The sequence below is a fragment of the Hemiscyllium ocellatum genome, chromosome 12 (genome assembly GCF_020745735.1).
Source record: "Hemiscyllium ocellatum isolate sHemOce1 chromosome 12, sHemOce1.pat.X.cur, whole genome shotgun sequence".
NCBI classification, from domain to species: domain Eukaryota; kingdom Metazoa; phylum Chordata; class Chondrichthyes; order Orectolobiformes; family Hemiscylliidae; genus Hemiscyllium; species Hemiscyllium ocellatum.
The window spans coordinates 23752625-23767802 of NC_083412.1; the positions used below are offsets into that span (position 1 = coordinate 23752625).

At 41.6% G+C, this 15178-nt stretch overlaps 1 protein-coding gene across 1 annotated transcript in view; it reads left to right on the plus strand.

Annotated features, from left to right (window-relative positions):
- Window positions 1-124: 124 nt before the first annotated feature.
- Window positions 125-15178, plus strand: part of wdfy2 (WD repeat and FYVE domain containing 2) — a 42378-nt gene continuing 27324 nt past the window's right edge. The window contains exons 1-2 of the mRNA XM_060833401.1: window positions 125-306; window positions 9546-9613. Coding sequence (XP_060689384.1) covers window positions 170-306; window positions 9546-9613 — 205 coding nt within the window. The 5' untranslated portion in view covers window positions 125-169. The remainder of the gene's footprint in view (window positions 307-9545; window positions 9614-15178) is intronic.

Below are 15178 nucleotides of genomic sequence, written 5' to 3' on the forward strand. Positions count from 1 at the left end.
GGAGGGTGGGGATGGTTTTCGCGGGGGCACAGTGGCGTGAACTTCCGGGGTTGCGCGGAGGCGGCCGCACGGTGCCGGCCATTTCCGGTGTTGCGCGGAGGAGTCTGCGCGGTTGTGTGGTTGGGGCTTTGGGTGGTGGTGGCGGTGACGCAGGGGTTGGTCCATCACCATGGCGGCGGAGGGCAAGCCCAAGGCTCGCATCCGGAGGCCGGTGCTGCTCAGCCGGATCGAGGGCTCCCAGGACGTGGTGAACATGGCCGCCATCATCCCCAAAGAGGATGGAGTGATCAGCGTCAGCGAGGACAGGTCCGTTAAACCCGCGGGGACACGCGGCACCAGCTCAGGGCGACGGTGCAGTGTGGGGCTGCCGGGGGGTGGGGGAGGTGTAGGCCTTTCTGGGAGGGAAGGGTCCCTACTGGGTAGCGGTGTGGCCCCCTACTGGGTAGTGGGTAGCCCCCTACTGGGTAGTGGGTGGCCCCCTACTGGGTAGCGGGGTGGCCCCCTACTGGGTAGCGGGTGGCCCCCTACTGGGTAGCGGGTGGCCCCCTACTGGGTAGTGGGTGGCCCCCTACTGGGTAGTGGGTAGCCCCCTACTGGGTAGTGGGTAGCCCCCTACTGGGTAGTGGGTGGCCCCCTACTGGGTAGCGGGTGGCCCCCTACTGGGTAGCGGGGTGGCCCCCTACTGGGTAGTGGGTGGCCCCCTACTGGGTAGCGGGGTGGCCCCCTACTGGGTAGCGGGGTGGCCCCCTACTGGGTAGCGGGGTGGCCCCCTACTGGGTAGCGGGGTGGCCCCCTACTGGGTAGCGGGGTGGCCCCCTACTGGGTAGTGGGTGGCGGTGGGAGGGGAGGGCTTGGGGACAGACTCTCCTGGGGGGGGGTGAGGTGGAGAGGCAATGCTGGTTGTTGGGGGTTTGTATATGGAGGGGGTAGGGTATAGTGGAGGGGAATGGAGAATGCGGAATGGTCTGTGAAGGTGGGTGGGGGTGTGTGTGTGTGTGGTGAGGGGATGCAGAGGGCTGTGTGTGTATTTACTTGGGCGTGCGTTTGTGTTGATGGTCAGCGAAGGGGATAGGGATGTGTTTGTCAGGTCGGTGTAAAACGGAGTGGGAAGAGGGACACACAGAGAGAGGCAATGTCCAAGAGGTAAACGGGTCAGACCTGTGGCCATTCGCATTGGGAATGTTCATGGAGTGGTGGGGGAGGGGTGTACTGAGCAAGAGTTGTGGAGCTGTCTGCAGGAGATCACGGGCAATGATTGAAATAGACTGGTGTGCGTGCTGAGTGGGTTCTGAGGCCGAGGTGAATGGAGGAAGCAGTGGTCATGGAAGAGGGAAGAAAACAGGTTGCAGGTGTTGTGATTCTTTGTGAAAGATGAAGGACTGTTAGGTCGAGGAAAGATAAATTTGAGGGGTTGAAAGAAGGGCCAGAGAATTAAATGGGCAGGAGGTGAGATGGAATTTGTTGGTAAACAAGAGATGTGAGTGAGAAGGAGGTGAGACTTTCCACGAACAGAGATAGATGGTTTGCATGTTGTTTCCACTGATAGATGTAGCTAAATGTTGATTTATACAAATTCAACTTGGTTAATCAGGAGCCACTATCAGGTGATGTGAAATGAAGCGGTGAAGTTGAGGCATTTCCATGGGAAGCTGACGATTTCTTTGATTGCCATCAGCTGTTTTCAGCTAACGCTGGCTTCTCAGGAAAGTAGCCAAGTGGAAGCAAGTTATTGATACATGCATGAAATGCATCTTCCACTCGTGACTTCAAGAAATCACTCATCCCTTCCAAAATCTTAACAATTAAAATGCTGGCTGCAAGAAGATTGCTCATTTACCCCAAAAATGTTTTTGTTCTCTTCACCCATTCTTGAAAGTTTTCTTTTAAAACATCATCAAGCTTGACTCCAGCAGATTGTGGCAATAGTCTTTGCTACCTCAGCTGGTATGTTTGCTTTTCCCTTCGAATGTTATTACAACTGTTTGCCTGCTTGTGCAATGAGAGGTTTATCATATACCACAACGAAACAGACTGCAAACTGGGCATTTCTCCTGAGATTGCTGGCAAGTTTTAGGTTGTGATTTATTTTCAGCTTAATGTAAATTTGACATTAGCTGGCGTACAGAATAGCAATGTTGTGGGCTTAACGTACTCTACAAATTGATAGTTTCGTGCAATACACAGAGATGATGCAATGTGTTGAGGACCCAAATTCCTGTTTAGTTTGACAGAAATGATACAAACAGTACTACTTGAACATTGGAACAGGAGGAGGGCATTCAACCCCTCAAATCTATTCTGCCTTTCATTCTGATAATGCCTGACTGTTACTTGAACTTGTTTTGTCTCCTGTCACCCTTGGTACCCTTACTCAGGAAAAAAAATGATCTTGGCCTTGAAACTCCTTTTGTCTGAACTTGGAGTGAATTCTGATTTCAGCATTCTTTAATAACAGAGAACTTCTTGATTTCATTTCCAAAGCCAAACAGGCAGTCCTCTTGCTCTTGGTTGATATTCTTCACTCAGTTGGTGCAATCAAATCTTTTGGTAATTTTTCCAAAGCGACTAGTACTGTGCCGATTTTGGCTACTGCACTTCCCTGCATACTAGTGATGACTACCACTTCAAGTTGAGTCCGTTGAATGTGAAGTGCTGAGGGATGTCCCAAGCGTGTATTTTAACTTCACATAAAAGTTGTCTTTATTCTGATTTGAATTGCACAACAGCCAGATTGTCGCTTTTTAAAAGATATTCTTGAAAAGTTGCTGGCACTCGAATTTTGGCTGGTTTCCTGACTGAAAACCCAATCTCATGTAAACCCAAAGTTCAAAAGCAGAACATGTCCTTTCAGGAACCCTTGGTCTGAAAAAAAATCAATGAAATTGCTTAATGGCATGTTCAATTTCTATCCCGCAATAAAGCAATGTACTAAACCAATCACGATCCATATTGTGAGACTAGATCTTGAGTACTATGTAGTTTTATTCTCTATTTGAAAAAGAACAGAATTCTTTAGGATATCAGAGGAGTTTACTCCATTCATTCCTGGGATAAAGAATTATCCTGCAAGGAAGGGACAGACAAATTGGGTTAAAACAGATAAATGAGAGGCGATCATATTGAAGCATAACAGATCATGATGGAATTTGTTGGTGGAAGTTCCTCTTTGTGGTGGAGAGTCATAGTAGAAGACCTTGTTTTAGATTAGGTGGTCTCATGTCTAAGAGGGAAATTATGAAAAGTTATTTTCTGTGAGGGTCATTAGTCTCTGAAATTCTTGATGACCTTCCTGGTGAAGGGCTTCTGCCTGAAATGTTGACTCCTGTTTGTCATTTGCTACCTGATGTGCTGTGCTTTTCCAGTGCCACACTTTTAGACTATGAAATTCTCTTCCCAAGAAAGTAGTAGAGGCTGTGTCATTGAATTTATTTCAGGCAGAACAGTCACGTTGAATGGCAGAGGAATGACCATATATCTCTCTCTGATTTCAAGGAGCATTGCTGCTTGGATTTCTAGCACTACTGCAAATTTACTCGATTCTGTCGACTCAAGCGGAATCAGGCTTTTAAAAGCAAATAACTGCGGATGCTGGAATCTGAGACCACAAAAGAGAAAATGCTGGAAAATTTCAGCAAGTCTGGCATCATCTGTAAGGAGAGAAAAGAGCTGATGTTTCGAGTCTAATTGACCCTTTGTCAAAGCTGTGGCAAAGGGTCAGTTAGACTCGACATCAGCTCTTTTCTCTCCTTACAGATGCTGCCAGACTTGCTGAGATTTTCCAGCATTTTCTCTTTTTTGGAATCAGGCTTTTGTTACCTACTGTCAGAGTATGATTTCTGCTCTGGTGTTGCCTGATTGCTGTGCTTTTCCAGTGCCACACTTTTTGCCTCCGAATCTCAAGCCTTGACAGGAAGGCTGCATCATGGGAGTAACTATCATGATAGTAACTGATGTAAAGGTGTTCTTTTTATTTTTGTTTTAAATTGCGGGCTGAAATGAGTTAAGAACTGTTTTAAAATCAAGAATTGCTGCTTGGTTTGAAAGCAAGTAATTTGATACTTAGTGCAAGCACTTTGTTTAACCGTGGTTGCAGATGAATTATGGCTGTAGGATAATGTACGAATGAAGCTGTGGCAATGGGTGGATTTTCATTGGGCTAGTGACCAGTTGCCAATGAAAACTGTCCTCTGCCTGCCAACAGTGATGTGATTGGTTTTCGGGTCACTGCACAGCTTGGGGCTTGGAACAAGATACATTGGATTTGGACCACCAGCAGCTCAGAAGTTCTCTTTTTTTTCTCTTCAGGAAAAAGCCACGTTAAACCTGAAGCTAAATCAGTTTAACTTTCCTTCAGTTTTAAGCCGTTCTATGACTTTGTTTGTTTGTTTATTTGGGAAGACAGGGACCTTTTATAAGTGAACCAGCCATCCAGAAGCTCTTGTAAATGACTGAGAAGCAGCTTTGACCAGCATAAAAATCATCTCAGTAACCCTTGTGAACAGGAACTATTGAACTGCTTTCCCAAATCTTTTTCCCTCCATCCGTAACGTGCATGTTTATCTTTCTCCTGTCCATGTATATATCAAGTGAAATTTGAGGGTATTTGACTTTCAACATATCGTCTCACTTCAGAAACAGGGTCAGTGTATTCTGTCAATCTGATGTATAAGGTAGGTAAATTAAAATCCTTTGCATACTTGGAAATAAAATTTTTTAATTGTTGTGAGTGCTATCCCAGTGAGTTGAGACTCTGACTGGGTTCATGTTCTCTGGCCAGAGGATTTTCTAGGATTCCACATCCTATATGATGTGAGATGAGGGCACCTACATTAACTAGATGTGAGTATCCCACTGAATATCATCCGAGAACTCAGATTTGAAGCTCCATTTCCATTAAGCAGGATTGCATGGTGAAGCATATGAACTCAGCACCTTCTGACTGTGTCTCAAGTGTTGTCATTGAGCCACTCACTCTGACAGTGTGACAAGAGCAACCTGATTCCATTTGAATAAAGAGAACCAATAAATCTACTATGTTTCAGAAACCTAAGAAGCAATTCCCTTAAAATTAATGAGGCGCAGTTATGATTTATGCATATTGTTCTTTTTGCTGTGTGCTGTTTCTTTGTCATGATTTGCTGAGTTCTGATCTCAGTTTCTTCTGTTTGTATTGATTCCTTGCAGTGGATTATTTGCAACTGGTGAAACTATCCTTGTTACCTCATTACAACAGCATGCATGTTTCTAATTTTCCAACTATCAATAGGAAGTTCCAGAGGCTGATCATGTTTTGATCGTGCTTTGTTGCAAATGCAGGACATGATTTTTGAAATCATAGCACAGGACACCATTTGGTTTAGCCATGCTATATTGGCTCTGTGACAGAGCTATGCAGTTCGTCCCACTGCCTTGTGCAAATGTCAGCTTTTACAGTATTTATCTAATTCTCTTTTACAAATTATTGGGAACCTGATTGCAACTGATCTTCAAAGAGTAAATTTGAAGAATTTTTGAAGACAAAGCAGCCTTGCTAGAGCTGTTTGTCCTGAAGTGTTTCTGGGTTTCCCATTGAATGCAAATGCCTTTACCAACAATTGGCAGTGCTGGGACAATCATTTGGAGCCAGCAAATAAAGCTGCTGACCTTTGAGAAAGCCTGTTGATGCACTTGAGTTCGTTCTCAAGTAAGGCACTGATCAAATTATAACCCTCAACGAAACATTGACCATGTCAATCTCCTCAACATAGTTTGAAGAAGGGAATCTACTAGCTATCTACCAGTTATTTCTAAACATTGCAATTTGTGTAAATGAAAGCCATACAATGTCATCAGTTTCTTCTTTATGAATCACAAGCAGACAAGAGTTTGGAATTCATTTGATGAAACCTGTATTTCTTGAGACCTGCTACATGTTTTGAAGTTACAGTAATTTTAATCCCCAGCTGTATCTTCTACTCACTGGGGAAGATATGCAATATAATAGCACTAATGATGGTCCTTCTGTAGCTGTCTGAGTTCCTGCTAACCAGATGTCAAAATGACCAATCCCATGCTTCGGAGGTTTAAAATTTAAACTGTTTTTAAATTGTTCTTAAATGTCATTTTTATTTGTCATGTATTGCTCACAGCTAAATACAAGAGCCAAGGGTGTTTGCTTTTCAGGCAGTAGTAATGTTCTGGGAAAACTTGCACTTCTGGTTGCACATGTATTGTTTTGAGGTATTTCTCTTTTCCAGAAGGCTTAAAAACAAAGCTTGCCCTGAATTGTTGGTGGGGTTCTTTTGGATGCAACAAATCCCCAAGGTTTGTTTTGAATTTAAAATTAAACTTTGGAAATGATATTCATTTGTCACAATCTCAGGGCATAGAATCATTTTGGTTCATCCCCCCCACCCCCACCCCCTCACCTCATCCATTGTTAAGGAGTTGACCCTTGTGATAAGGCTCCAGTGGTTTGCACTGTGTCCCTAATTTTATCACCATGTTTTTTTAAAAAAAAACAAGTTCCGCGATTATGCAGTGTGGGGAATAGTAGAATATGGGCTCACTCCCCATCTTGGTAAAGATCCTGACTGCAGTTGCATTCTCTGAATTGTCACCAAACACGGGGGCAGAGAACTATCTTCACGTTTCTTTCCTTTGTTTGTTGCAATCTGTTATTACACGGGGAAAACTCTTCTGCTAATTTAAACCAGCCACACAGAAAAGGTTCACATAGTGCTGTAGTTTGTTAAAATTCGAGAGGCCAAGAACTATATTCCAAATAACACTTTTAGAAAATAAATTAACAACTTTTTTATTTAAGTCTAACAGCGAATAGTTAACTAGCAACTGTTTCCAACTCCTTTCTCTGAAGCTATCTTTTACTTTCCCTTTTACAATATTGGTCTGATTAAAAATCCCAATTACGATTTACAAAAAATATCATTGCGTTTCATTACCAGTTAGCTGCCGAGTGTCCTCTGTAGGTTTTCCTCTGTCGTCTTTTCTTCTTCTGAGGGATTCTGTTTCACATGCTGTTGATGAATAGCAGCCTCTCTCTCTCTCATTGTTGGTACTTGGCGGTTCTCTTTGCCCCTCTAGTTTACTGTTTAAAATCTCTTACGTACACCCCAAAACATGGAATTGTTTCATTGGTTTTGATATTGTCAAAATACTAAATTTAAACTTGATTGGAGTTCGGTATTGCGGCATTATTTAAAACTGGCTGAATTTGAATTTATTTTTGTGTTATAGCAACCCAGCGCTGACCAAGTGTTATATTGTTACTTTGTTCCAGACTCTGTCTCTCTTGCTCTCTCTAAGTCCTCGCTAGCTTTTTAAATCTCTTTAAAGGTACAGTCCCCCTTCTACCTTCGTAACAAGTCAGTTCAGAGTCATATTAGTGGATGCCTTCCATTATATCTTGAGGGAGGTTGATCTGCTCAGAAGGCAGGAACATGTCAGGATGGTGTGAGACTTGGAAGTGATGAGTGTCTTTGTCCTTAAGTGCTAATTTGGGAGTTGCTTCAGAAGATAGCTTGGTGAGTTGCTACAGTGCTTTTTGTAGATAATACAAACTGCAGTTAGGGTAAATGGTGATTGGGGTAGTTTGATCCTTCGTCTGCTTTATTGATCGTGTTAGCTTGCTGTTAATCATGTGACTGGCCTTTCACTTGCTGCAAGTCTGCTTCTGGGTCTTTTTGAGTGCAGTGCTATCTTTTCTCTAGATTTCCTGAGACCAAGTTAACTTTTGAGACTAGCCCAATGAATTGCTAAATTTATTCATGTGTTTTTTTTTATCAGTTTGAAACTATCAAACTTTCCTACTATAGCATTTGGATGCTGAAAAGCACCAAGAATAATGTAAATCATTTTCTCCCAAAGTCAATGCTGTGAGACTGGGAAATAAGTTGAAGTTTATGTGAGCAGACATCTTAATTGGTCCTTCCAGTTTTAGTTAAAGATCATACCTTTATATTTTTGCATGCTTATTTTACTTTAAAAGTGGTAATCAGCATTTCATTCCCTTCTTGCATTTTCTGATTTAATGAAGAACAGTGCATCGTAATTTTGTAAAGTGCAGCTATGTTGAATTCCATAGCATCACGCATGTGGCCAGATTGGACAAACAATTGTCCAAGGACATTTTCTTAACACATTATCTTGGATCATGTTTGTCTGCAAAGGACTCTGTATTAGTGGATGTGCCATGTTGGTCCATGTTAATTTTACATTACAGTGGATCAACATGCTGCTGATTTGAAATTGTCATGCTTTTAACAAAAGTAAGAAAATATTTGGAAGCACGTGCTCATTCTAATCCACAAAGATCATAGCATTATTGTAGTTCCAGTGATGTGCAAATAAAATCTTAAAGGGGTTTGTGATTAAATTGCTGGGGAAATAAGTTCTTTTCAACTGCTTCCACACTTTCCTGCATTGATCAACATCATTTATCCTTATGTTGGCCTAAACATAGCCTGTTTTGCTGTTTTTGATTGTGTGCGCATGAACATGCAAATGGGGCCCTCAGCATCTCTGTCTTTGGCGGACTAGAGCTGCTGAGCGATTTAGCTTTTTGGTTCTGGAAGAGACTGCGTATATTTTTCAGACCTGTAAATTGAATTGTAAGTTGAACTGCTATACAGTCGAAGTACCATGAGTGTGTTACGATTCAAAAGCCTTTTTTTTTTAAACTGCAGTGCAAGGTTGCTATTTGAAGCAGTAAGAAGGAGAATAAGATTGAACAGCACGGAGAAAAGAAATGGTGAACAGGAGAGGATCGTAGCTGTGAGTGGAATTTAGACAACTTGGCAATAAATAGTGATGCCTTGAAAATAGAAGAGGAGGTGTTTGAGGTCTTAAAATGCATAACGGTAGGTAAATTCCTGAGACCTGATGAGGTGTTTCCAGAACTTTGTGGAAAACTAGGGAAGAGATTGCTGGGACCTTTGAGATGTTTGTATCATCGATAGTCATGACTGATGTGCCTGAGAACCGAAGGTTGGCTAATGTGATGCATTCTGTTTAAGAAATGCTGTAAGGAAAAGCCAAAGAACTATCAATCAGTGGAGCTTACATCAGCGGTGAATACGTTTTTGGAGGGATTCTAAGGGGCAGGATTTACGTGCATTTGGAAAGGCAAGGACTAATTAGAGATGGTCAACATGGCTTTGTGCACGGCAAGGTGGTTATACGTTAAATACACTGCTGTAGGTGTGTCATTGTCAGGAGGCATCACCCTTCCCAAAAGGATCTGAGTGAACTAGATAAGTTTTTCTGACAATAGACAGTGGTTTTCTGGTCATCATTGGTCTTTAAGACTAGGACACGTTTTAGTCAAGATTTTTGTTTTAGTCAAGATTTTTGTTTTATTGAATTCAAACTTCTTCATTTACCAACCATTTGCTGACTTTGGGATTTTATATATTTGCAATGGTTTGTGAAACATGAGGGCACGATTATCTGTGCATTCTTCCCAGTTATGCTGTGACAATTCCCAATTAATGAAAGTGTGTGCAAAGAAAGATGAAAGTAACTTCATTTTTAAACCTTTTTTCCAGAACAATTCGCGTATGGATTAAGAGGGACAGCGGTCAGTACTGGCCAAGCGTTTACCACTCAATGCCATGTAAGTGCATTTTCCATCAAAAACTGAAATTGCTAATGCAACTGGCCAAACTCACTCTGCGTATTATCTGCTAAGGAGTACTTGTGGAGAGTTTAGAAAATACTATTTGAGGTTTCTTTAAGCAAGTGATGATCTTAGAAATTAAATATAGATATGCCTGTAGTACTTTTGAGTAAAAATAGACCTGGATTTGTCATCTGTTGCCTTTATTTCACAAATTCCATAATATTTGATATCTTTACATTTGTTTCAACATGGAATATGGACTCTGTTTAACAATTTCAGACAGCTATTAGATTTTTTAAAATTTTAAGGCAAGAACAGATGCAATGTTTTGGGTTGTGTGGATGGCTTGGTTTGTATGAGCAAGTTCACAAATAGAACATGGTTGAATTTGTTAGTAAATGTTTGTTTTGAATTTTTTTTTGAGAAGCACACTGCATCCTTGCTTAATGTTTGGTACTTGAAAAAGTCATCGAAATACCTTACTGCTGGATCTCCATTCATATGTTTCTTCACAGCATTTATACTATGATTTATCAATTTCCTTACACTGCATTGTTACCAAAGCTGAATAGAAAGCTCATCATCGTGAAGCTGCACACTATCCTTGCAAAGTGCACGGAACCAATGTACTGCACCACCATGTGGGAATTTAATTTTCAACAGAAACAGAGCTAAAAACAAAACTGATGACTTGAAAATAAATCTTATGATCCACCCAAGCTCTGCTTTATTCTGTCGCTACCTTTACGTACTCCTTTATACTCATTTCTTGCATGAGAAACACCTTCTCATTTTGTTACTTTACTGATCTACACCCAACTCTTCATCAGTTAATGTCTGCTGCTCAGATCAATTTTCACTGACCCTAAACAGATATTGATGTTACTTTGTGCAAAAGTGCCTTCATTGTCCTTTTTTTTAAGGGGAAAAAACACTTTATCTGAAAACCATGAGATCTTACACAGACAGCCTTTTGGTCTATTGAATCTGTCTAATGTTTGAAACAGCTATCCCCATCACTTCTTTTCCCTCCAACTATTATTCCATCACACAGTCTCCTTTTCTCCACAGATCTTTAAATATATTGCTTACAAAGTGAAATACTCTGTGGAATGAATTACACATTAGTGGGTAACAGCAACCCATGTCAGTATCATGTATAATTGTCTCTTTGTCTCTAGGGAGGTGCAATAATTGCTGTTTGAGAGAGGTTATGAAAGCACTGAGAATTATCAGATATACTGTAATACATTTAGATCCAATGTAACACCATTGCTAAGAATTAATAATTTATTCAAATTGGTATTCTTGAGATGCAGATTATTGTCAATGAGGAATATTTAACATGAAGTGCAATGTTGGATTTGAATGTCACATTTCTCTGACTTTGGCTGTTGTGTGTTTTACTGGCCCTCCAAATGCCAGCAGGAGTAATCATACTTCATTGCATAATATAACTATGGGATAAATTCGAAATCAGGAAGGAATGGTGCAATTTCAAACAAAGGATCAGTCTTTAGCTGTAGTGTAGGCTGAGCGTGTGATATGGTTATGGTTAACTGAACAAACATATATTCTTGGCTTCTGGAATGTATTCTTCAAGCACCAGATTGAGAGTTGGATTGAAATCATAAGATTTATTTTCAAGTCATTAGTTTTGTTTTTAGCTCTGTTTTTGTTGAAAATTAAATTCCCACATGGTGGTGCAGTACCTTCTGTCCTGCTTCTCATTTTCATCTCATCAGATGCAGGTTAAAGTATAAGAGTTTTGTTTAGATTAGATTAGATTTCCAATAGCATGGAAACAGGTCCTTCAGCCCAACTAGTCCACACGGAGTTAGTTACGTGCATTATGGATTTATTTTTTAAAAATTTTCATTAAAAAAAATATAAAGCAGTCTTCTTAAAAAGTTAAATCGCACAACACCAGGTTATGGTCCCACAGGTTTACTTGGAAGCACTTCCTATTCATATACCCATCCAAATGCCTCTTAAATGTTGCAATTGTACCAGTCTCCACCACATCCTCTGGCAGCTCATTCCATACACTTGAAAAAGTTGCGTAAAAAAGTTGCCCCTTAGGTCTCTTTTATATCTTTCCCCTCTCACCCTAAACCTATGCCCTCTAGTTCTGGATTCCCTGACCCCAGGGAAAAGACTTTGCCTATTTACCCTATCCATGCCCCTCATAATTTTGTAAACCTCTATAAGGTCACCCCTCAGCCTCCGACACTCCAGGGAAAATGGTCCCAGACTGTTCAGCCTCTCCCTGTAGCTCAGATCCTCCAACCCTGGCAACATCCTTGGAAATCTTTTCTGAGCCCTTTCAAGTTTCACAACATCTTTCCGATTGGGAGAAGACCAGAATTGCACGCAATATTCCAACAGTGGCCTAACCAATGTCCTGTACAGCCGCATTTTGGCCTCCCAACTCCTGTACTCAATACTCTGACCAATAAAGGAAAGCATACCAAATGCCGCCTTCACTATCCTATCTACCTGCGACTCCACTTTCAAGGAGCTATGAACCTGCACTCCAAGGTCTCTTTGCTCAGCAACACTCCCTAGGACCTTACCATTAAGTGTATAAGTCCTGCTAAGATTTGCTTTCCCAAAATACAGCACCTCGCATTTATCTGAATTAAACTCCATCTGCCACTCCTCAGCCCATTGGCCCATTTGGTCCAGATCCTGTTGAAATCTGAGGGAACCCTCTTCGCTGTCCACTACACCTCCAATTTTGGTGTCATCTGCAAACTTACTAACTGTACCTCTTATGCTCACATCCAAATCCTTTATGTAAATGACAAAAAGTAGAGGGCCCAGTACCGATCCTTGTGGTACTCCACTGGTCACAGGCCTCCAGTCTGAAAAAACAACCCTCACCACCACCCTCTGTCTTCTACATTTGAGCCAGTTCTGTATCCAAATGTCTAGTTGTTCTTGTACTCCATGAGATCTACCCTTGCTAATCAATCTCCCATGGGGAACCTTGTCGACTGCCTTAATGAAGTCCATATAGATCACATCTACTGCTCTGCCCTCATCAATCTTCTTTGTTACTTCTTCAAAAAACTCAATCAAGTTCGTGAGACGTGATTTCCCACGCACAAAGCCATGTTGACTATCCCAAATCAGTCCTTGCCTTTCCAAATACATGTACGTCATGTCCCTCAGGATTCCCTCCAACAACTTGCCCACCACCGAGGTCAGGCTCCCCGGTCTATAGTTCCCTGGCTTGTCTTTACCGCCCTTAAACAGTGGCACCACGTTTGCCAACCTCCAGTCTTCCGATACCTCACCTGTGACTACCAATAATACAAATATCTTAGCAAGCGGCCCAGCAATCACTTCTCTAGCTCCCCACAGAGTTCTTGGGTACACCTGATCAGGTCCTGGGGATTTATCCACCTTTATCTGTTTCAAGACATCCAGCACTTCCTCCTCTGTAATCTGGGCACACGTCATTCATTTTGATTCCTCTTGAGTTTTCACCCATTCTCTTATCAGAAATGCAGATGTGAATATTTGAGACCGTATTTGTGCTCGTTAGTGATGAATTCCTTTGAGCAGACCGGACACATGTTGAACCTCTGGTGTAAAATGGCTCTTTGGGTCAGATGCTGTCGTTGTCTGGAAAAACCTCTTAAAAAGAATTCGGAACAGTAGTTCAAGAGAAATTTACGTGGTGGAGGGGAACGTATATATTGTCTCCAGGTTTTTTTTAATGTTTTTGTGACACATTGAATCAGAAGAACAACTCCAGATTATGTTTAGTGTAGAGGAGAACATAATTAAGGACAGACCAAGTCTGATTTCTGCCAATGGTGAGTTTGTTTAATATGAAGTCAGTGGATTGTGAAAGGAAAGGAAGAGACTGAGAAGAAAATAAATGAATGAAATACTCCTCTTCTGTCGTGAACTGAAGATGGTGTAAGTTTCTCCTCAAAATGGGAACTTGTACTGTGAAGGTGGGAGCATTGTATTTCATATATTCAGTGAAATGCATGCATGACTCTTCTGGTCTATCTCCCACTGATACTGTCAGAATCAATGAGAAAACAATATACTTCCCTTTCTCTGCTGAATAGAATATGAATATGCAGATAGCCTCCCAAGATGTCTCTTTTAATAACAGCTGGCTGTCTCTATGGGGTCTTGCACCAGCTGAATTTGTACTTTTGCCAATGCCCACTTCCAATAGTAGGAAACCAACCTAATAGTAATAGTGGGAGGGTGACTAAGTTGATAAACCTGAGTTTTTTGTCTTGTGGGATGTTATGGAATTCTGCATCTTAACATTTTGTTTTTCCATCCATCTTTCAACCGAAGTGTTTTTTTTTGTCTTTTGTTCAGTTTATTAGACAATACAGATAAAGATGGAGAGATGTACAGCTCAGAAACAGACACTTCTGTCCAACTCATCTATGCTGACCGGACATCCTAAATTAATCTAGTCCCATTTGCCAGCATCTGGCCCATGTCCCTCTGAGCCATTCCTATTCATGTCGTGCCTTATAGAGCCACAGAAATGGCACACGTTACCAAATTAACAGTCCAATTTGGCCCCACACTCCAGCTCATCCTTCTCAGTGCCATAACAGTTGATTGAACCCTTAGCAGCATCGATGAATTCACCAGCTACCCACTCTGCATGGTTTTGAATTAGATGAAAGAGATGTTTATTGGATGTGATTATTAAAAGTTTCATGGTAAAGGTGTGCAGGTGGAGTTGAGATACAGGTTAACTATGATCTAATTGAATAAGACCAGAAGAAATAGGAACAGGAGTAGACAGTTCAGCCCCTTGAGCCTGCTCACCATTTTTAATAGGATTGTGGCTGATCTGACATAACACACATCCAGTTTCCTGCCCCTTCCTCATAACCCTTGATTTCCCTACTGATCTATCTCAGCCTTAAGTATGCTTCCACAGCTCTTCTGGCAAGGATCTAGGACTGAATCCACTGAGAGAAAGAAAATGCTCCTCAGCTCAGTCTTGAATTGGCATCCTTTTATTCTGAGACTATGCCAGAATGGCAGCCCAAGCTTAAGTTGCTGTATGGCTTTCTGCTGTTCCTGTGGTCCACATAGTCAGTGTGTGCACTGTATACTTGAGCTGAAAATGTGTTGCTGGAAAAGCGCAGCAGGTCAGGCAGCATCCAAGGAGGAGGAGAATCGATGTTTCGGGCATGAGCCCTTCTTCTTTCCACTGTATAATTGAGACCTGAAATGTTGTTGATGTAGCTTCACTGTTGCAAAAATTAGTGTTTTGGTTGTGCAAGTTCCTGTGCTGTAATCGCCCATCACTTAAAAGTAATAAGGAAAACAGGAATTGCTGGGAAAACTAAGCAGGTCTGGCAGCATCTGTGGAGAGAAAGCAGACTTAACATTTCGGGTCTTGTGATCCTTCATCAGAACAGTTCTTTTCAGCTTTCCCAGCATCTGCAGTTCTCGGTATTTTTAGGAAAAAAATACAAGTTATGACAAAGAAACTGTGTTTTAAAGCCCAGACTAGGGTCGATACAAAGAGGCATTCCAACTTTTGTTCCTGTGTTA